This window comes from Amblyraja radiata, chromosome 3 (genome assembly GCF_010909765.2).
Source record: "Amblyraja radiata isolate CabotCenter1 chromosome 3, sAmbRad1.1.pri, whole genome shotgun sequence".
NCBI lineage: Eukaryota > Metazoa > Chordata > Chondrichthyes > Rajiformes > Rajidae > Amblyraja > Amblyraja radiata.
Window position 1 is genome coordinate 91,232,601 of NC_045958.1, and position 23,505 is coordinate 91,256,105.

Below are 23,505 nucleotides of genomic sequence, written 5' to 3' on the forward strand. Positions count from 1 at the left end.
TGGGCTACATTCACAACTCTGCAATTTCTGCAATTGGGCTGAAATGCCTGTTTCTATGCCGTAAACTCCATGAATCTTATGATGAGAAGACACAAAGGTATGTACAAGGCTTAGCTGGAAATTGAACTTGGTTCTCAAGTGAAGAACATTATAGCTCCTTGCCCCATCATCACAAGTTGGATCTCCCACCATTCCCGATGTGGCATGTGTAATTCAGGCAGCAAATGTAAAGCTCTGCTCAAAATTTGCTTGAGTTAGTAGACACAAGAAACCGCAGAGGCCAGTATACCAAAAAAAGACACTAAGTACGGGAGTAACTCAACAGGTCACGCAGCATCTCTGGAGAACATGGATAGGTGACTTTTAGGGTTGGGACCCTTCTTCTGTCTGAAGAAGGATCCCTACCCAAAACAGCACCTACGCATGACATTTCGATGATGATTTGGGTCGGGACCCTTCCTCGCCCTTCTCAGAGATTATTAAAATAATCCCTTTTGACTGTACATGATCTGTATCCCTCAATTCCCTACCTGTTCATACACCCATTTAAATGCCTCATAAATATTGCTCTGGAATCTATTTCCACCCCCTGGCAGAGTGTTCCAGGCACCAACAACGCTCTGTGCAAAAAAACTGTCCTTCAAATTTTCCCACTCTCATCTTTAAGCTATGCCCTCTGTTATTTGACAATTCCACCCTGGGAACAAAAAACCTCTCTTTAGAAGGATATGGATCAAACACAGATGGGACTATCTTAGATGGGCACAAACTCAGACTCAATGAGTTACTCCAGCACTTTGTGTCTTCTTTTGTAACCTATCCGTATCTTCCAGAGACGCTGCCTAAAACCCCCTTTTCACGGGGCGAGTTGACGCAAGATGTCACCAGAGTGAAGAGGTCGTGGTCCAGCACGAGTCTCGCACGATATAACGGCAGTAGATAAAGAGTTCCCACGGTACTCGGCATTTATGTTATTCGTGCGAGTTACTTGGCCGTTTCCCGAGCAGTCGCGTTAAATCTTGAATGAACATCGTGAACTACACGTGACACAAATGATGTAACTTTTTTTTTCACACACTATATATATCCTCCCTTGGTTGAATCGGCTCATTTGGAGACATGCCTTTACGAAATAATTTCGAGTACAGGATGTTGGTTTTTTTCATTGTCGCGCTGCATGCAGCTGCCCACTATGTGCATCGAAAACGTTTGCTTGAAGGCAGAAGGGAGAAATTAATTAAAAAGAGAATTAAGAGGAAGTCTCACTGGGTGAAGCCCATCTTGGATACCTGAGCACAAGTTGGTAAATACAGATGGCCTTTTTAAAGGCAAGCATTACAAGTGAGAATTGCCTGCCCTCATGCATAATTCTTTTTATTGCTCTTTAAACTTCAAACACAGAGGGTGTAAAAGCTGTCTGCGACTTTTTTACTTTGCAGCTGCAGGGCAGACAGACAGACTTATAAGAGAAGTTTAAGTTTACTGCAAACACAGAACTTTTACATCAATAGCAATGTATGTTTTAAAATCTTGGATAACATTAAATGGTTCTCCTCTTGATGAACTTATATATCGTTATATAAACTCACATGAGCACTCGGGAAACTCGGCAGCCTTCGTCTCCATCAGGTTCCTTTTCCTCTCCCTGTTTCTATAATCCTCTCTGGATTTATCGTACAGAATCTCGTTAAATTGGAACCATTCTACAAGTTCCCCCTCTTGTTCCCTGGTGAAGTTATATGGCTTTACCTTCTGCCATCTTCCCTTTACATAAGCGTCTGTAGAGGCTATTCCTACAACGGCTACTGGGGAGGCAATCTGAATTGCACCTTGCTCACCCTCTCCCTGCTCCAAGGAGCCCACAGGCAGTGTTATCTGTGGCATCTCCTGTTGCCTCTCCACCTGTCTCTCTTGCTGCGTCTCCTCCTCATTCTCCTGCATGGCAAAAGCATCTCTGACCCGCTTTTCCCCCTTCCTTTGAGATTTTCTGGGAGCCATCTCTGCAAGTGTTCCTGTTAAAAAGATTATCCAACAATGACAATTAGGTGGGACGTCCTCGAAGGACACATGTTCCCATGTGTCCTTTTGAGACCACCTTTTTTAATCACCTTCTGTCCCCTCTGTCCAGCTTCCGGGTTCACCGTTCGCAGGAGTTCCCACGGTACCCGCAAGAGTTATTACGGATATCGCACGGATATCGCACTGGCCACTACGTTCATATAATGTTGCAATACTCAACCACAAGTGTACAAGTCACTCTTGGAGAAATTCCAATTTTCTTGAATTTTCTCCCGAGTGACCAAGTTACACGATGACCTGCCGTTAGCGCTACGGTGGTCCACGGTGGTCCACGAATGCCGCACTGTTATCGCACGAGGTTCCCACGATGTTGAACTCTGGTTAACTCTTGCGTCAAGTCGCCCCGTGTAAAAGCCGCATGACCCATTGTTATACTACAGCACTCTGTGTCTTCCTTTGTAAAGCAGCATCTGTAATTCCTTGTTTCTTTCTTAGATATGCACTTGGTTGGCATGCACTAGTTGGGTCAGAGGGCCTGTTTGCATGCTGTACAACTAAATCTATATTCCAGCTATAGTCTTTCATAAATGATCAATATGACTGCACTGCAATTGTTGTCAATGCCTTTGTTTGTGAAGTCATTTATTGAATGGTGGAGCAGTGCAGGTGAACTATATGGCCTATTCCTGGCCTCATCGTTTTGTTCAGTTGAATTTAGTTTAGTTTTGTTTAGATTAGATTAGTTTAGTTTAGTTTAGTTTAGTTTAGTTTAGTTTAGTTTAGTTTAGTTTAGTTTAGTTTAGTTTAGTTTAGTTTAGTTTAGTTTAGTTTAGTTTAGTTTAGTTTAGTTTAGTTTAGTTTAGTTTAGTTTAGTTTAGTTTAGTTTAGTTTAGTTTAGTTTAGTTTAGTTTAGTTTAGTTCAGGTCAGGTTAGTTTAGTTTAGTTTCATTTATTACTGTCACATGTTGCAAGGTACAGTGAAAAGCTTTTTTGTTGCGTGCTATCCAGTCAGTAAATTGACTGTACATGATTACAATCAAGCCGTCCACAGCATACAGGTACAGAATAACGTTTAGTGCGAGATAAAGTCCGATTAAAGATAGTTAAAAGGTGAGGTAGATGGGAAGTCAGTACCGTTCTCTAGTTGGTGAGTGAACGGTTCAGTTGCCTGATAACAGCTGGGAAGTTGTTGGGTCAAAGGCCCTGGCACAACCACATTAAAGCCTTGTTGTCGGGGGCGCCGTCCAGTTGGGTATGGCTGCCCAGCCTGCAGCTGTCTGTCTTTTCACTTCTTTCTTTTATTTTTAGTGTGTTAAAAAGTGTTTTGTATAGAGGTCTATTCTTTTTTATGTGGGGGGAGGGGGAAACTGCTCTTCCTGGTCCTTCCCGGTCGGAGAAGCGGCTTTTCTCCGGGCAGTATCTTCGACCCGTCCTCGCGGCCTACCAACGGGTCTGGAGCAGCGTTTTCCTGAGGAGACCGGCCAGAACCACGGCTTCAGCGACGGCACAGCGCTGGAGCGCTATCGCAGAGCGGAGCGGGCGATGCCTTGCCCGGGTCGCTGCGCTGGAGCTCCGGAATGCTGAGACCGCAGGTGAACATCGCGGAGCTGCGGGACTGTGGACGGCAGCGGCGCTGAACTTTAACATCGGGAGCCTGGGATCTCTCACCAAGATCGCCAGTGGTGGAGCTCCATCCAGCTCGGCCTCTTGGCTCCAGTAAGGAAGCGGCCGTTCCAGGCATCCCAAGCCTCTGAGAGGGTTCTCCCGACGCCGGAGCACCATCACCCGGCGAGAGGGCCTGAAACATCGGGCCGCCATAGCGCCGACTGCAGAGGCCTCAATAGGCCCGACTATGGGTGGACAAGGGGATGGGGACTGGACTTTGTGCCTTCCCTCACAGTGGGAATCATTGTGCGGGGATGTTTTTATGTTTATTGTTAAATTCATTAATACTGAGTCTTATCTTTATTTGTGTGCTGCATGGCAAGTCAAATTTCACTACAACAATTGGTGTATGTGATAATAAATGTCCTTTGTATCCTTTGTTTACAAAAGTGTAACTCTTTATATTCCAGATATAGTCTTTTATCAAGTATCAGTATGATTGCACTGCTTTAGTTTGTGAAGCCATTTATTGAATAGTGGAGCAGGTTAGATGAACTGTGTGGCCTACCCCTGTTCTCATAGCTCTAATGGCTGGAAGATAAATTGAGATGAAAACTTTTACTTATGAACCAATAGCAGAGAAAACCCTTTATCATAAGTTGTCACTCTGCGGACAAGGATGTAAACACCCCCCCCCCCCCCCCCCCCCCGTTTCTCAATGACTATTTATTTGTCATTCTGCACTCTGATTCCCATTCTGACAGATGACTGGGTGTTGTGTTGGCGTGTGGCGTGCATGTGATTTATCGCCCTAGTTAATCAACTGCGAGAAAGATACAATGATAGATTTTGCTTTTAAATTAACAATTAGGCACCTTTTTTTTAACGTCCCTGACAAGGGTGTTGACTTTCACATCTGACTCCCTTGGCATATTGTTTCTTGCTGTATTTAAATGTTGGACTTTGCTTGAAATGCAGTCGCAGAAACAAAGGACAGAGGATGACCTGGAAATGGAATAATCTCATAGTCATAGTCATACAACGTGAAAACAGGTCCTTGGCCACAACTTGCCCAGGCTGACCAATATGCCTATCTATAATAGTCCCACTTGCCTGCATTAGGCACATATCCTTCTAAATCTTTCCTATCAATGTACCTGTCCAAATTTATTTTAAACACATGTCTTTTAAATAGTAATTGGGTGACACAGTGGCGCAGCTGGTAGAACTGCTGCCTCACAGCACCAGAAACCCAATCCTGACCTTGGGCGCTGTCTGTGTGGAGTTTGCATGTTCTCACTGTGACCGCGTGAATTTCCTCAGGGTGCTCTGGTTTCCTCCCACATCCCACAGATAGTGTAGAAAAGTGTGGAGTCATGCATTTTGGTAGTAGGAATAAAGGCATAGACTATTCAAAATGGGGTGAGAATCTAGAAATCAGAGGTGCCTGTGCTGGTGCAGGATTCCCAAAAAGTTAATCTGCAAGTCGAATCTGTAGTAAAGAAAGCAAACTCAATACTCGCATTTATTTCAAGAGGGCTCGTATACAAAAACAGGGATGTAATGCTGAGGCTCTATAAGGCGCTGGTAAGGCCGCATGTGGAATATTGTGAGCTGTTTTGGGCACCATATCTGAGGAAGGATGTGCTGGTTCTTGAGAAGGTAGAGAAGGAGGTATATAAGAATGGTCCCAGGAATGTGTAGGTTAACCTATGAGGAGTGTTTGCTGTCACTGAGCCTGTACTCGCTGGAGTTTAGAAGAATGAGGAGGGACCTCATTGAAACATACAGAATTATGTGAAAGGCTTGGATAGAGTGGATGTGGAGAGGATGTTTCCACTAGTGGGAGAGTCTAGGGTTAGAGGTCACAGCCTCAGAATTAAAGGACGTTCATTTAGAAAGGAGAAGAGGAGAAATTTCTTTAGTCAGAGGGTGGTGAATCTGTGGAATTATTTGCCACAGAAGGCTGTGGATGCCAAGTCAGTGGATATTTTTAAGGCAGACATAGATAGATTCTTGATTAATATGGGTGTCAGAGATTATGGGGAGAAGGCAGGAGAAAGGGGTTAGGAGGGAGAGATAGATCAGCCATGATTGAATGGCGGAGTAACTGATGGGCCAAACGGCCTAATTCTACTATTCCTTATTATCGCAAATATGCACGAGTTTGCAGGTTAATTGCCCCGAGTGTATTGGGAGTGTATGAGAAAAATGGGATAGCATAGAACTATTATGAGTGGTTGATTGATGGTCAGCATGGACTCGCTGGGCCAAAGGGCCTGTTTCCATGTTGTATCATTAAGCTAAACTCAACAAAGCACCAGAGCTAACTGTTGAGCCTTCCTGAGATGTTGTGAGCCTAACTCAGTGCAACACCAGTGAAGGGAGATGCCGACTTGATAACCCCAATGATATACTGGCATCTACACGGCTAATTTTTATTGTGCCATAGTTTACCTGTGTAAAGGCATTTTATATTCTCATGTGGGATTTGGTTTCTTGTGTGTTTGTTAACATGTGTATAGCTTATTACCGAACATGAAGTTAGTCGTTGACCTTTAGCGTAAGTATGTAAAAGTAGTTTCGTTACTACTTTGACAATGGGCTTGGTTTTCTTGGCTGAGCACTTATCCTGGTGTTATAGCATAAGTACTTTGTATTTGAACAATAATTCAACTAAACTAAACTTGATTAAACTAAACTCAGCTAAATTAAACTATATTAAACTAAATTGAACTAAACTAATTGAAGCTAAAGAAAACGAAACTAACCTAAACTAAAAACATTGCCAAAGCCCTTTAGCTATAACTATGGGTCTCTTTGCAGTAAAATTGTTCCAGTTTACTTTTACAAAGAGTCTACCAAACATGAGGTAGGTTTGGATGCTGCCTTAATAGCCTGTCCCACTTGGGCGTTATTTGCGCGTCATTTACGCGATATCATTTACGTGTCGTGACGCGCGCATCGTGACGCACACATGGCGTGCATTACGCGCGCATGGCACGTGGTGAGACGTGGTGGCGTAGGCAGTGACGCGCGGTCGCGCGCGGCACCCCAGGATTTGGGGATTCACAAAATCTTCGCGTGATACGCAAATGACGCCCAGGTGGGACAGGCCCTTCAACCACTACGTTTCTCCAGCATTTTGTATCTACCTTCGATTTTACCAGCATCTGCAGTTCTTTCTTAAACATGAGGTAGGTTTAAGTGGCCATTAACGGGTGATTGATGGAGCCTCTCAGAGAACACTGGTAAACTGGAAGTTGGACTTTGCATTAATCGCTGCTGAAACTGCTATAATGTTGAATATTTCTCCATGTTGAAACTGCTATAATTTTCCATCCTTATTACCATCTCAGTACGATGCTCTCCGGTCGTGTTCACCAACAAAGATACTTTAAAAAAATTATGCACTGGATACAGATACTTTGCTCTAGATCAAGTCATCTCTTTTTCCCTCAGTTCCAAATGTATGACCTCTTATTTTGGTACAGTGGCCCCTGTTTCTAGACTCCCCAGTCACAGGATACATTGAGAGCGGCATAATGACATAGCTGGTAGAGCCATTTCCTCACAGCGCCAGAGACCCCAGTTCGATCCTGACCTCCAGATCCTGATCCTGAGGAGTCTGCACATTTTCCCTGTGACCGCGTGGGTTTCCTTCGGGTGCTTTGGTTTCCTCCCACCAAATGTATTTTAAGTGTTATTGTACCTGCATCAACTACCTCCTCTGGCAGCTCATTCCAAATAGAAGGCTAATGAACCTACAAACCTATTAGTAGGTTAATGTGATTTGATTGATTTGATTTGATTTAATTTATTGTCATTGTCTTCAATTAAGAGGCAACTAAATTATTTTTGCCTTACAGTCATACAAAAAAATAAAAATTAAATTTAAAAAACACAAAAACACAGAACACAGTAGTCCACAACACAAACATCCCCACAGCGGCACCAAAGTTCCCCACTGTGAGGGAAGGAACCAAAGTCCTGTCAACCTCCTCGCTGATGTTCCCCAATGTTCACCCGTGGTCGGGGCCTCCCGAGCACCCTGTAATCGCCACTACAGGCGGCCCGATGTTCAGGCCCTCTCGCCGGGAACGATGGAACCCCGATGTCGAACGGGAGAACATCCTCAACAGCCTGGACCTCTGTATCGGCCACCTTCCACCGGACTCCATGGCTCCCGATGTCCACAGGCCACGCTGGGTGGAGATTCGCACTGGTGACCCACGGCAAAGGGTCCCAGGACTCCGCGATATTAAAGTCAGCACCGCCCACGTTGGGGGCTCCACACCCACAGCTCCGCGATGTTGGAGCAGTGGCCCAACACTCCGGAGCTCCAAGCGGCGATCCCAGGTAAGGCCTCGCCCACTCTGTGATGTTTCCAGCGCCTCGCCGCCGTTGCTGAAGCTCTGGTATGGTCCGGCAGGAAAGGCCGTGCCAATCCAGTTGGTAGGCCACAAGGGGGGGAGCGAGGGGGGGTGGAGCGAGGGGAGGGCGAGGGGGAGGCGAGGGGGGGTCGAGGACGCGACTCGGATAATAGCCGCATCCTCGCCAGGAAGCGACTGAAGAACGGTTTCCCCCTTACCCTTACCCTTCCCGCTTCCCCCCCCCCCATATAAAATACTGACAAAAAACTAAAAGACACACCATCACCCCGGGAGGGGAGCTTCGACCGCCGGCCCTGCAGTTTACGGTGCTTCTGGCTGCGGCGGGGACTTTAAATCTCGACCGCCGGCCTGCGGCTTACACCATCTTAAAGCCGCGGTCTCCGGTGAGGAAGAGCCGATCCTGGACTGACTCTGGACTCTGGTCCTGTACACGGGGGGGGAAATGGAGGAGGACTGGCCAAATTTTTGTGCCTTCCATTACAGTGATGAATGCTGTGGTGGATGTTTGTGTTACAGTTTTATTGTGTGTTCTTTATTATTGTACTGCTGCTGACAACCCAAATTTCCACCGACCCTGGTTGTGTGGCAATAAATTATATCTATCTATCTATCCATCTAAACATAACAAAATAAATAAAGACAGCCAGACCGTGGGCGGTGCCGCAGCTAGCAACAGCGCCACCGGATTTCCATGAATTGACTTATTTGGAATGAGCTGCCAGAAGAGGGAGTTGATGCAGGTACAATTACAACAATTAAAATACATCTGGACAGGTGCATGGATGGGAAAGGTTTAGAGGGATATGGACCAAATGCAGGCAGGTGGGACATGAGCAGATGGGTCAGCATGAGCAAGATGGGCTGAAGATCCTATTTCCACGCTGTCAGGTCGGGTGGAGTTCCCCCGCCACGGGTAACATGTAATCCCATGCTACCTGCTCCATGGTCAGATAGTCAGCGTCTAAACCGTCTCCCCCACCTGGTTTTCAAGGTGAGGAGGGGGCTGTGGACCCCCAGCAGGACCAAAAACAAGACCTGTCAAAGGGCGGATGAGCTTCTAGCGAGCCAACGGCCATCCACACTTTAGTAGAAGTTGCGATCACTGTCGTACATAGCATTGTAAGGAATGATGATAAAGCACACACATCAAAACCCTATACTTCCAGCGGCGGAAGTCCACAGGAACTGGAGGACAGAGATGTGTGGTGCGTCTGTTACCATTCCCATCGGAAACCAACACCACTGCGTCGCTAATGACTCTCTATGACTCAGTAAATTACCCCTAGTGTGTAGGGAATGGATGCGAAAGTGGGAACATCAAACTAGTGTGAACAGGTGATCAATGGTGGACTCGGTGGGCTGAAGGGCCTGTTTCCATGCTATATGTTTCAATTAATTCAATCATCCCTGAATTTACTTTGTTAAGTCCTTTGAGAACAATATATTTTTCAAGGAAATCACCTGACATTCTTCCAAGCTCTGGGGACTGTTTAAGTCCCTTACCCTGTCCCACTTAGGAAACCTGAACGGAAACCTCTGGAGACTTTGTGCCCCACCCAATGTTTCCATGTGGTTCCCGAAGGTTCCCAGAAGTTTTTGTCAGTCTCCCTACCTGCTTCCACTACCTGCAACCTCCGGCAACCACCTGCAACCTCCGGGAACTGCACGGAAACCTTGGGTGGGGCGCAAAGTCTCCAGAGGTTTCCATTCAGGTTTCCTAAGTGGGACAGGGGCATAAGACTCAGTCTATTTAAGTTCTCTCTTTAGAATAATCCTACTATTTGTTATCAATCCTGTGAAAGATGCCATACATATGTACTTGATGGCAGTTCTGTTTAGCACTCTCTTCACACTGCCTTTCAAATGATACAAAACACCAGAATAAAAGCTCCCTGCACCTATTCTAAGAGATCAACACAATGACTTAGTCAAAGAATCATACAGCATAGAAACGGGTCTATTGGGCGGCATAGTGGCGCAGCGTAGAGTTGCTGCCTTACAGCACCAGAGATCCGGGTTCGATCCTGGCTGCGGGTGCTGTCTGTATGGAGTTTATATGTTCTCCCTGTAACTGAGAGCCCAGTGGGAGCTCCCTCACCACATGGAGTGCTACAAGAAGGCTGCCCGGCACCACCTTGTCCAGAGCACCTGGGGAAGGGCCCTAACCACTGCCCCTGCTGCCAATTCCTGCATTCATAGATTGAGAGAAAATCGGGAGGTCTAGTTTGTCGATGCGGCAGTGTGGCAGAGTAAGGAAAGCCTGCTCGGTTCTAAGTGAGATTCCCACAACCAACTGCCCTCCCGGACATCGACCTTAAACATTAACTCAGTTTCTCCTTCCAGAGACACTAACCAGTCTCACCTGCTGAGTGTACAAACCTCTTAACAACTAAAAATATATTTTTGTTACTGCAAGCTAGACTTACTAAAGGCTATTGGTTATATTGTTTAATAGAGTTAAGTACTGATCAAAGTAATTGCTTGTCCATTACAATGTCATGTCAATTTCAATGCCTTGTCAATTTCAATGCCTTGTCAATTTCAATGCCTTGTCAATTTCAATGCCTTGTCAATTTCAGTGCCTTGTCAATTTCAATGCCTTGTCAATTTCAGCGCCTTGTCAATTTCAATGCCTTGTCAATTTCAATGCCTTGTCAATTTCAATGCCTTGTCAATTTCAGTGCCAGGTCAATTTCAGCGCCTTGTCAATTTCAGTGCCTTGTCAATTTCAATGCCTTGTCAATTTCAATGCCTTGTCAATTTCAGTGCCTTGTCAATTTCAGTGCCAGGTCAATTTCAGCGCCTTGTCAATTTCAGTGCCTTGTCAATTTCAATGCCTTGTCAATTTCAATGCCTTGTCAATTTCAATGCCTTGTCAATTTCAATGCCTTGTCAATTTCAGTGCCAGGTCAATTTCAGCGCCTTGTCAATTTCAGTGCCTTGTCAATTTCAATGCCTTGTCAATTTCAGTGCCTTGTCAATTTCAATGCCTTGTCAATTTCAGCACCTTGTCAATTTCAATGCCTTGTCAATTTCAGCACCTTGTCAATTTCAATGCCTTGTCAATTTCAATGCCTTGTCAATTTCAGCGCCTTGTCAATTTCAGTGCCAGGTCAATTTCAGTGCCAGGTCAATTTCAGCGCCTTGTCAATTTCAATGCCTTGTCAATTTCAGTGCCTTGTCAATTTCAATGCCTTGTCAATTTCAGCACCTTGTCAATTTCAATGCCTTGTCAATTTCAGCACCTTGTCAATTTCAATGCCTTGTCAATTTCAATGCCTTGTCAATTTCAGCGCCTTGTCAATTTCAGTGCCAGGTCAATTTCAGTGCCAGGTCAATTTCAGCGCCTTGTCAATTTCAATGCCTTGTCAATTTCAGTGCCTTGTCAATTTCAGTGCCTTGTCAATTTCAATGCCTTGTCAATTTCAATGCCTTGTCAATTTCAGCGCCTTGTCAATTTCAGTGCCAGGTCAATTTCAGTGCCAGGTCAATTTCAGCGCCTTGTCAATTTCAATGCCTTGTCAATTTCAGTGCCTTGTCAATTTCAATAGCAATGTGATAAATGGATAGAAACATAGAAACATAGAAAATAGGTGCAGGAGGCCATTCGGCCCTTCAAGCCAGCACCACCATTCATTGTGATCATGGCTGATCGTCCCCAATCAATAACCAGTGGCTGCCTTCTCCCCATATCCCTTGATTCCACTAGCCCCTAGAACTCTATCTAACTCTCTCTTAAATCCATCCAGTGACTTGGCCTCCACTGCCCTCTTGAGGCAGGAAATTCCACAAATTCACAACTCTCTGGGTGAAAACATTTTTTTCTCACTTCAGTCTTAAATGGCTTCCCCCTTATTCTAAGACTGTGGCCCCTGGTTCTGGACTCGACCAACATTGGGAACATTTTTCTTGCATCTAACTTGTCCAGTCCTTTTATAATTGTATATGTTTCTATAAGATCCCCCTCATCCTTCTAAACTCCAGTGAATACAAGCCTAGTATTTTCAATCTTTCATCATATGACAGTCCCGCCATCCCAGGGATCAATCTCGTGAATCTACGCTGCACTGCCTCAAACACAAGGATGTCCTTCTTCAAATTCGGAGACCAAAACTGGACACAATACTCCAGATGTGGTCTCACCAGAGCTCTATACAGCTGCAGAAGAACCTCTAACTCCTATACTGAAATCCTCTTGTTACGAAGGCAAACATTCCATTAGCTTTCTTCATTGCCTGCTGTACCTGTAAGCCAACTTTCAGTGACTGATGTACAAGGACGCCCAGGTCTCGTTGCACCTCCCCCTTGCCTAACCTAACCCCATTGAGATAATAATCTGCCCCCTTATTTTTACCGCCAAAGTGGATAACCTCACATTTACATTATCCACAAAGTGGATGACATTACCTCACAGGGAATAAACGGACTGTCAGAGATTAAGGGGGCTTGATAGAAGTTTATCAAATTAAGAGAGACTTTGACAGGGAAGACAAGTCAGAACCTTTTTCCCAAGGTGAAAATGCTAAAGACTAGAGAGCATAGCGTTACGGCGGAAAGGGCAAAGTTTAAAGGAGATATGCGCGGCCAGTTTTTTACGCAGAAAGTGGTGGGTGTCTGGAACGCACTGTCAGGATTGGTGATGGAGGCAGATACGACAGTGCTGTTTAAGAGGCTATTGGATAGGTGAAATATATAGGGAGATGAGGGATTTGTATCACATGCGGGCAGGGGACATTAGTTCATGAGGACATTTGCATCATGTCCTTTATCCTGTATTTGTATACTGTGGACGGCATGATTTGAATCCTGAATAGTCTATTCGCTGACTGGATAGCATGCAACACAAGGATTTTCACCGTACCTCGGTACATGTGACAATAATAAACTAAACTAAACTAAATGTTCGAAATGCACATTGAGGGCCAAAGGGCCTGTTTCTGCAAAGAATAGATCAGGTAAATGCACAGTGTCTCTTGCCCAAGTAGGGGAATCGAGAACCAGAGGACATACGATTAAGGTGAGGGGGGAAAGATTTAATAGGAGCCTGATGGGAGGGATAGACAGAGTTGATGTGGACCAGCTTTTCCCTTTGAGAATAGGGAAGATTCAAACAAGAGGACATGACTTCAGAATTAAGGGACAGAAGTTTAGGGGTAACATGAGGGGGAACTTCTTTACTCAGAGAGTGGTAGCGGTGTGGAATGAGCTTCCAGTGGAAGTGGTGGAGGCAGGTTCGTTGGTATCATTTAAAAATAAATTGGATAGGCATATGGATGAGAAGGGAATGGAGGGTTATGGTATGAGTGCAGGCAGGTGGGACTAAGGGTAAAAAGTTGTTCGGCACGGACTTGTAGGGCCGAGATGGCCTGTTTCCGTGCTGTAATTGTTATATGGTTATATGGTTATATGATGGGTAACTGTTTTACACAACAAGCTGCCAATGGAAGTAGTTGAGGCCGGTATTATCGCAATGTTTAAGAAACATTGAGACAGGTATATGGATAGGATGGGTTTGGAGGGATAAGGGCCAAATGCAGGTAATTGGGATTAGTGTAGATGGGGCATGTTGATCGTTGTGGGCAAGATGGGCCGAAGGGCCTGTTTCCACCCTGTATGACTATGATTCCTGTGCTGTAATATTCTATGTTCTACGTAGGGTAATGGCTGGGATTCCTTTGGACTGAATGGCGATGAGTTTGGAGTTTTTACGGACATTTTCAACCTCTCACTTCTGAGGTCTGAGGTTCCCACCTGCTTTGAAAAGGCATCAAAAATACCGGTGCCCAAGAAGAGCAAGGCGACGTGCCTCAATGACTATCGACCAGTGGCACTAACATCTGTGGTGATGAAGTGCTTTGAGAGGTTGATTATGGCGCGTATCAATTCCTACCTCGACAAGAACCTCGACCCACTGCAGTTCGTTTACCGCCATAACAGATCAATGGTGGATGCGATCTCACTGGCTCTCCACTACGCTCTTGGACAACAGAAACTCATATGTTAGGCTGTTATTCATTGACTACAGCTCGGCATTTAATACAATCATCCCCTCCAAGCTGGTTACCAAGCTTTCAGATCAGGGTCTCTGCCCATCCCTCTGCAATTGGATCTTCGACTTCCTCATCCACAGACACAGTCTGTCCGTATTGGTGGAAATGTGTCAGGATCGATAACAATCAGCACGCAAGCACCTCAAGGGTGTGTTCCCAGCCTTCTCATCTTTACTCAATCTACACTCATGACTGCGTAGCCGATCATAGTGCAAATTCCATCATCAAGTTCGCCGACGACACCATTGTTGTGGAACGAATCACTGATGGAGACGAGTCAGAGTATAGAAGTGAGATCGACCGATTGACCAAATGGTGCCAGCACAATAACCTGGCTCTCAACACCAGCAAAACCAAGGAACTGATTGTGGACTTTGGAAGGGGTAGGATGGGGACCCACAGTCCCGTTTATATCAACGGGACAATGGTGGAAAGGGTCAAGAACTTCAAGTTCCTGGGCGTGCACATTTCCGAAAACCTTTCCTGGTCCCAGCACACTGATGCAATTATAAAGAAAGCAAATCAGCGCCTCCACTTCCTGAGAAGATTACGGAGAGTCGGTATGTCAAAGAGAACTCTCTCGAACTTCTAAACGTGCACAATAGAGAGCATGCTGACTGGTTGCATTGTGGCTTGGTTCAGCAACTTAAGCGTCCAGGAGCGGAAAAGAATGCAGAAAGTTGTGACCACTGCCCAGTCCATCATCGGCTCTGACCTCCCCACCATCGAAGGGATCTATCGCAGTCGCTCCCTGAAAAAGGCAGCCAACATCATCAAGGACCCACACCATCCTGGTCACACACTCATCTCTCCGCTACCATCGGATAGAAGGTGCAGGAGCCTGAAATCTGTTACATCCAGGTTCAGGAACAGCTACTTCCCCACAGCCATCAGGCTATTAAACTGGCCAACAAACAGACTCTGAACTATAACAGCCTATTGTACCTGTTTATGTATGTGTATATTGAACTGAACTGTTCTGTATTTTTGCTTACAATATTCTGTTGTGCTGCAGCAAGCAAGAATTTCATTGTCCTATCTGGGACACATGACAATAAACTCTCTAGACTTTTGACTTGACTTGACTCTTGAGTGTCAATGGAGATGCACTCTCCCAGGCAAGCAGAGCATATTCAGTCACATTCCTAACCTGTGCTTGCTTCAAAACTTGTGGTTTTCAGGAGATTTGTCACTGGCCATGCGATACACAGCCACCGTCAATCTCCTGGTCCGACTAATCTCACACTTGGGCATTGAACAAAATCCTTGCCAAAAGGGTTCTAGCGCTTCTCTTGTTTTGTTTTTCTTCTCCAGAGCACTTGAAAGAACGTTTAGAGGAATACATGTCTAGATTTCCAAAAGTGAGGATCATACGCACCAAAAAGAGAGAAGGTCTGATCCGGACCAGGTTACTTGGAGCTTCAGTGGCCAAAGGCGAAGTGTTGACCTTCCTGGACTCCCACTGTGAGACTAACGTGAACTGGTTGCCGCCACTACTTGGTAAGGGACTGTCTACATTCATGTGGTAATCATAAGCAGCTCTGTCTTTCGAAGTGAATGTCTTAAGTCCACCCTGATTACAGATTTTAGATGCCCCTGGTCAAAGCCTAGAAATGCAGCTGAAACTTTTGACAATATATCATTAGAAAATACTTAATGTTTGGCCAGCCAGTGCTTTGTGGGGTGAGAATTCAGCCTCACTGGAAAATTCTTTCAAGAGTTGGGTGTCAAGCTCGAAGCGAATATATCCCAAGCTGTTTTGATATTAAATATTCAAGGAGCGAATCCTTGGAAGGCACAGTTTCATTTATTTATGTCAGTGACTCAGTGCAAACACTGGTCAATCGTTTCTGTTTGCTATAAACCTGGCTCTTAAAATCAACAGTAAAATGGAGCAAACATTGGTTCTGACAATGGAAAAGCACAGATGCACCTCATCCAAGGCCACACACTGAGGGGCGACACAGTGGTGGCGCTGCTGCATCACAGCGCCAGAGGCCCAGGTTCGATCAGGACCTCAGGTTTTCTCTGTGTGGAGTTTGCACGTTCTCCCTGTGGCCACATGGGTCCCCCCCCCCCCCCCCACATCCGAAAGACATGCGGGTTTGCAAGTCAATTGCCGTCTTTAAATCGCCCTTCGTGTGTAGGGAGTGGATGAGAAAGTGGGATTTCGTTTGGTTTCGAGATACAGCGCGGAAACAAGCCTTTCGGCCCACCGTGTCCACACCGACCAGCAATCCCCGCACAGTAATACTAGCCTACACACACCATGGACAGTTTTACATTCATACCAAGCCAATTAACCTACAAACCTGTACATCTTTGGAGTGTGGGAGGAAACCGAATATCTCAGAGAAAACCCACATGGTCACGGGGAGAACGTACAAACTCCATAGAGACAGCACCCGTAGTTGGGATCGAACCCGGGTCTCTAGCGCTGTAAGGCAGCAACTCTACCGCTGCGCCACCATGCCACCCTATACTATGGAACTAGTGTGAACGTGTGATCGATGGTCACGATGGACTTGGTGAGCTGAAGGGCCGGATCCCGTGCTGATCTTTAAACTAAACTATCTGACACCCTTCCCAGACTGCACACATGCTCCTGGACACGCTTCCGATCCAGTACGCCACATGCTAACATCCCAAGTGTTTAGCTGCTGTGTTTCTCCCTGCTTTACTCCCCAGCTCTTCCTGTTCATTCTGCAGATCAGATTGCACAGAACCACAGGACGATCGCCTGCCCGATGATTGACGTCATTGACCACAACCACTTTGGCTACGAGACACAGGCAGGAGATGCCATGCGGGGAGCCTTTGACTGGGAGATGTACTACAAGCGCATCCCCATCCCTCCGGAGCTGCAGAGAGCCGACCCCAGCGAACCCTTCGAGTAAGTGGGGCGGCACGGTGGCACAGCGGTAGAGCTCCTGCCATAGAGCGCCAGACTCCTGAGTTCGATCCTGACTACGGGTGCTGTCTGTAACTAGCTTGTACGTTCTCTCCGTGACCCAGTGGGTTTTCTCCGGGTGCTCCGGTTTCCCCCCACCTCCTAAAGATATGCAGGTTTGTAGGTTAATCGGCTTTTGTAAATTGCCCCTAATGTGTAGGATAGAACGAGTGTACGGGTGATTGTTAGAAAGCATGGACTCGATGGGCCGAGGGGCCTGTTTCCACTCTGTATCTCTAAGTATCACAAGAAGCACCAGAGGCTGCACTGTGGTGCAGCTGGTAGAGCTGCTGCCTCACAGTGCCAGTGACCCAGCTGTCTGTGTGGAGTTTGCACATTCTCCCTGTGACTGCTTCGGTTTCCTCCCACATCCCAAAGATGTGTAGGTTTGTAGGTTAGTTGGCCTCTGTGAGAAAGTGGGATAACATAAAACTAGTGTGAAGGGGTGATAGATGGTCAGTGTCTACCTTATTGGAAACCCATTTGTAACATTAACTAAACTCCCAGCTTTCTCCTTACCAGAAAAAAATCTTAGCCTTTTGCTTTTGTTTTTCTGAATTTTACAACTTCTCAGCTCTGGTATTCTCACTAAATGTGTATTAAGCCCCTTTGCAATGGTGCAGCTGGGACTGAACACCGCAAGTATTGTCTTTAGATTTTACATAAGACTTTATAAACACAATGCAGAAACAGGCCCTTCGGCCCACCAAGTTCATGCCGACCAATGATCACCCAAACACTAGTTCTATCCCACACTCGAGGGACAATTTACAGAAGCCATTTATCGTACAAGCTCTTTGGAATGTTGGAAGAAACCAGAGAAAACCCACACGGTCACGGGGAGAACGTACAAACTCCATACAGACAGCACCCGTAGTCAGGATCGAACCCAGGTCTTTGGCGCTGTGAGGCAGCAGCTCTATTGCTGCGCCTCCATGCTGCCCAAGTGTTAAATCAAAGTTTGATAAAAGTTTAACATAATTTCCCTACATTTCATAACACTTTGTGAAAAATATCCCAAGTGCTTGCTGGAGCTCTTTTTATGCGACTTTTAAGTATAGAGCCCCTTCGGCCCAACTAGTCAATGCCAACTATCAAGTATCCAGTCACACGAATCCGACATGAATCACATTTTACTTTCCTCGTGTGCATTGCTAGTAAGGCCAGAAGCTATTGTCTATTCTGAAGTGTCCCTGTTTATCATATCTCTTCTCAACCTTTCCTGCTTCACAAATAAGGTCATAGGTGATAGGAGTAGAATTAGGTCATTCGGCCCAACAAGTCTACTCTGCCATTAAATCATGGCTGATCTATCTTTGCCTCTCAACTCAATTCTCCTGCCTTCTCCCCATAACCCCTGACATGTGTCATATAATGTTCCAAATAATGACTCCAGCTAAATAAACTCCATTCTAGAGGTAGATACTTTTATTCTGAGACTGTGCCCGCTACAGCATAGAGCCATGCCCTTCGGCCCACCAAGACCATGCCGACCATCGATGAACCATTAACACTAGTTCTCTGTTATCCCACATTCTCATCCATTCCCTACACACTAGGTCCAATTTACAGATGCCGATTAACCTACAAACTCACGTAGCTTAGAGATTTGGGAGGAAAATGGTGCACCCGGTGAAACCCAGGCGGTCACAGGGAGAAGGTGCAAACTGCACAGAGACAGTGCCCGAGTTCCGGATCAAACTTGGGTCTCTGGCGCTGTGAGTTAGCGGTTCTACCTGCTGCACCACTGTGCCGCCACTGGACCTCTGTCGGTCCTGCAGGGGGAAGGAACTCTACCTAGAATTTTGTGGAGCACACCAGGTAACCGCATGGCAGACTTGTTTGGGAGATTAAACCACATGGGATCCAGGGCGAGCTAGACAATTGGATACAAAATTAGGTTGAACGTTGGAGATGGAGAGTTGTTTTTCAGATCAGAAACCTATAACAAGTGGTCTGCCACAGGGATCAGTACTGGCTCCACTCCTGTTCGTTAGTTATATTAACGATTTCCATGTGGTATGTGGTTTTGTTGGTAAGTTTCTTGATGACATTAAAATTTGTGCTATAGTGTACAGTGAAGAAGGGTATTTATGAGTACAACGGGATCGTGATCAACAGGGCCAATGGGCCAACGAGTAGCAGATGGAGTGTAGTTTAGAAGTTTAGAAGTTCTTGGAGAAGAATTCGGTGTTTCGGCCCATCACGTCTACTCCACCATTCAATCATGGCTGATCTATCTTTCTCTTTCAAACCCATTCTAATGCCTTCTCCCCATAACCACCGACAACTTTACTAATCATGAATCTGTCAATCTCCGCCTTGACATGGCTGCATGGTGTCAAATTCCACTGTACCTCAATTGGTGCATGTGACAATAAATGTGAACTTGAACTTGAAATTAAAAATATCCATTGACTTGGCCTCCACAACCGGCTGTGGCAATGAATTCCACAGATTCACCACCCACTGACCAAAGAAATTCCTTCTCATCTCCTTTTAAAGGTACATCCTTTTATTCTTAGGCAATGGCCTCTGGTCCCAGACTCTCCCACTAGTGGAAACATCCTCTCCACAATAACTCTATCCAGGCCTTTCAATATTTGGTAAGTTTCCTTGACGTGTCCCCTCATCCTTCTAAACTCCAGTAAGTACAGGCCCAGTGCCGTCAAACAGATACATGAGAATTGTTACATTTTGCTAAGACAAACCAGGCCAGGACTTACACAGTACATATATGGTGGGGCCAGGGAGAGTATTGTAGAACAGAGAGAGACATAGAGGTGAAGGTACATCATTCCATGGAAGTGGAAACACAGATTGACAGGGTGCTGGAGAAGGCGTTTGGCACTTTGGTCAAAAACAAGAAGCATGGGACAGGTAGAGGCAGCTGGGACATCCCTGTAGGAGCAAGGACATCCCTGGAGGAGTTTCGGGAACCAAGGAGTAAACTGAAAAAGGAGATCAGAAGGGCAAAAAGAGGCCAGGACATAACTCTGGCAGATAGCATTAAGGACAATCCCAAAAGATTTTATAAATACTTAAGGGGGAAAAGGGTAACGAGAGAGAGAGTGGGACCTCTCAGGAATCAAAGCGGTCACCTCTGTGTGGAGCCACAGGATGGGCAAGGTCCTCAATGAATATTTCTCCTCTGCATTTACTGAGGAGAAAGACAGTAGGATGGAGGAAATTGGAGCAGTCAATGGAAATGTCTTGAGAGCAGTCGGTGTTACCGTCAATTAAGTACTGAAGGTACTATCACGTATGAAGGTAGACAAATCTCCAGGGCCTGATCAGATATATCCGAGGACATTGTGGGAAACCAGAGAGGAAATTGCGGGATCCCTGGTTGAAATTTACGAGTCGTCCTTAAATACAGGAGAGATGCTGGAAGACTGGAGGGTGGCAAATGTTGTGCCTCTTTTCAAGAAGGGCTGCAGGGAAAATGTTGGGAACTATTGGCCGGTGAGCACAATCTGAGTTGGAAAGTTACTAGAGTATTCTGGGGGATAGGTTATACAGGCATTTGGACGGGCAAGGGCTGATTGTCAAATCAGCATGGTTTTGTACGCGGGAGGTCATGTCTCACAAATCTGATTGAGTTTTTGAAGACGTGACCAAAAAGGTCGACGAGGGCAGAGCTGTCGATGTTGTGTACATGGACTTCAGTAAACCATTCAACAAGGTTCCACATGGCAGACTGCTCTGGAAGGTTAGATCACATGGGATCCAAGTAGAGAAAGCTGAATGGATAGCAAATTGGCTTCATGGAAGAAAGCAGAGAGTGATGGTGGAAGGTTGCTTCTCAGACTGGAGGCCTGTGACTAGTGGTGTGCCTCAGGGTTGGGTGCTGGGCCCATTCCTGTTTATCATCTACATCAATGATTTGGATGAGAACATACAGGGCAAGATTAGCAAGTTTGCTGATGATACAAAAGTTATTGGTTTTGCAGATAGTGAAGATGTTTGTGAAAGACTGCAGCAGGATCTGGATTGGTTGGCCAGGTGGCTTGAGGAATGGTTGACGGCATTTAATACAGAGAAGTGTGAGGTGTTGCATTTTGGGATGTCTAACAAGGGCAGGACATGCACAGGAGTAACTCAGCGGGACAGGCAGCATCTCTGGAGACAAGGAATGGGTGACATTTCGGATCGAGACCCTTCTTCAGACTGATGTCAGAGGAGTGGGCGGGACAAAGATCAAATGTAGTCAGAGACAGTAAGACTGGTGGGAGAACTGAGAAGGGGAGGGGATGGAGAGAGGGAAAACAAGGGCTATTTGAAGTTAGAGAAGTCAATGTTCATACCGCTGGGGTGCAAGCTGCCCAAGCGAAATATGAGGTGCTGTTCCGCCAATTTGCGTTGGGCCTCACTCTGACAATGGAGGAGGCCCAGGACAGAAAGGTCAGATTGGGAATGAGAGAGGGAGTTGAAGTGCTGAGCAACCAGGAGATCAGATCGGTTAAGACGGACTGAGCAGAGTTGTTCAGCTAAAAGATCGCCGAGCCTGCGCTTGGTCTCACCGATGTAAATAAGTTGACACCTGGAACAGAGGATACAGTAGATGAGGTTGGAGGAGGTGCAAGTGAACCTCTGCCTCACCTGAAAAGACTGTTTGAGTCCTTGGATGGAGTCGAGGGGGTAGGTAAAGGGACAGGTGTTGCATCTCCAGCGGTTGCAGGGGAAAGTACCTGGGGAGGGGATGGTTTAGGTGGGAATGGATGAGTTGATTAGGGAGTTGTGGAGGGAATAGTCTCTGCGGAAAGCAGAAAGAGGTGGAGATGGGAAGATGTGGCCAGTAGTGGGATCCCGTTGGAGGTGGCAACAATGTTGCTGTATGCGACGGCTGATGGGGTGGAAGGTGAGGACAAGAGGGACTCTGTCCTTGTTGCGAATGGGGGGAGGGGAAACAAGAGCTGATCTGTGGGATATCGAAGAGACCCTAGTGAAGAGCTTCATCTATAATGGAAGAGGGGAACCCCTGGTTCCAAAAGAATGAGGAGTGCAGGTGCATGGTTCCTTGAAGGTCGAGTCGCAGGTGGATAAGGTGGTCAAAATGGTACATTGGACTTCATCAGTCAGAGCATTGAGTATAGAAGTTGGGATGTCATGTTGCAATTGTATAAGACATTGGTGAGACTGCATTTAGAATATTGTGTTCAGTTCTGGGCACCATGTTATAGGAAAGATGTTGTCCAGCTGGAAAGGAAGGGTTCAGCGAAGATTTACAATGATATTTCCAGGACTAGAGGATGTGAGTTATAGTGCAGGGGTGGAGTAGGCTGGGTCTCTATTCTATGGAGCGCAGGAGGGATGAGAGGAGATGTTATAGAGGTGTTCAAAATCATGAGAGGAATAGATCGGGTAAATGCACAGAGTCTCTTGCCCAGAGAAGGTGAATCGAGGACCAGAGGACATAGGTTTAAGGTGAAGGGGAAAGATTTAATAGGAATCTGAGGGGTAACTTTTTCACACAAAGGGTTGTGGGTATATAATAATAAATTTTATATTTAATGGGCGCCTTTCATACAAAATCTCAAGGACACCTTACATAGTAATCGAAATTAAAACATATAATCGGAGTAAAACAAGTAATTAAAGACATCACAATGACACAAATTAAAAACAGAATTCAATCCAAAAACAGAAAATCAAAAACACAGTGTGAAGAGAGAGCAGCGGCAACCAATTCGTGCCAGCGTCCACTCTCCCTTCACGGCAGCCATCTTGGACACAGACCTACAGGACTACAGTTAGACCAAAAAAAAAAAAACAAGCTGCCAGAATCTGAAGAAGGGTCTTGACTCGAAACGTCACCCATACCTTCTCTCCAGAGATGCTGCCTGACCAGCTGAGTTACTCCAGCATTTTATGCCTACCTTCGATTTAAACCAGCATCTGCAGTTCTTTCCTACACAAACTGCCAGAAGATGTAGTTGAAGCTGCGACTATCGCAACGTTTAAGAAACAGTCAGACAGGTACATGGATAGGACAGGTTTGGAGGGATATTGACCAAGCGCAGGCAGGTGGGATTAGTTTAGCTGGGACATGTTGGCCAGTGTGGGCAAGTTGGGCTGAATGGCCTGTTTCCACACTGTATGACTCTATGACTCTGTGACTTGCCTTCATCTGTCAGCGTATTGAGTACAAGAATTAAGATGTCATGGTACAGCTGAACAAGACATTGGTAAGATAGACACAAAATGCTGGAGTAACTCAACGGGACATGGAGCATCTCTGGAGAGAAGGAATGGGTGACGTTTCAGGTCGAGACCCTTCTTCAGATTCGGGGAGGCCACATTTAGAGTGTGTACAGTTCTGGTCTCCTGGCTATAGGAAGGATGTGATCAATTGGAAATAATTCAAAAAAGATTCACAAGGATGTTACCAGGTCTTGAAGGTTTGAGTTAATATTAGAGGTTGGATAAGTCGGGTCTTTTTTTCTCTGAAGCATAGGAAGCTTTGAGAAGATGATAAAATCACGAC

The 23,505-nt window shown here is 45.8% G+C and overlaps 1 protein-coding gene and 1 long non-coding RNA gene across 2 annotated transcripts in view; one reads left to right on the plus strand and one right to left on the minus strand.

The window, feature by feature from the left end:
• galntl6 (polypeptide N-acetylgalactosaminyltransferase like 6) overlaps positions 1–23,505 on the plus strand; it is an 821,073-nt gene that overhangs the window by 712,646 nt on the left and 84,922 nt on the right. The window contains exons 5-6 of the mRNA XM_033018312.1: positions 15,383–15,568; positions 16,778–16,961. Of these exons, the coding sequence (XP_032874203.1) occupies positions 15,383–15,568; positions 16,778–16,961 (370 nt within the window). The remainder of the gene's footprint in view (positions 1–15,382; positions 15,569–16,777; positions 16,962–23,505) is intronic.
• LOC116971273 lies at positions 12,621–23,050 on the minus strand. Its single transcript, XR_004411457.1, has 3 exons — positions 22,934–23,050; positions 20,677–20,681; positions 12,621–12,632 (listed from the first exon to the last, which is right to left on the minus strand). It is a non-coding gene; the product is annotated as an uncharacterized LOC116971273 (long non-coding RNA).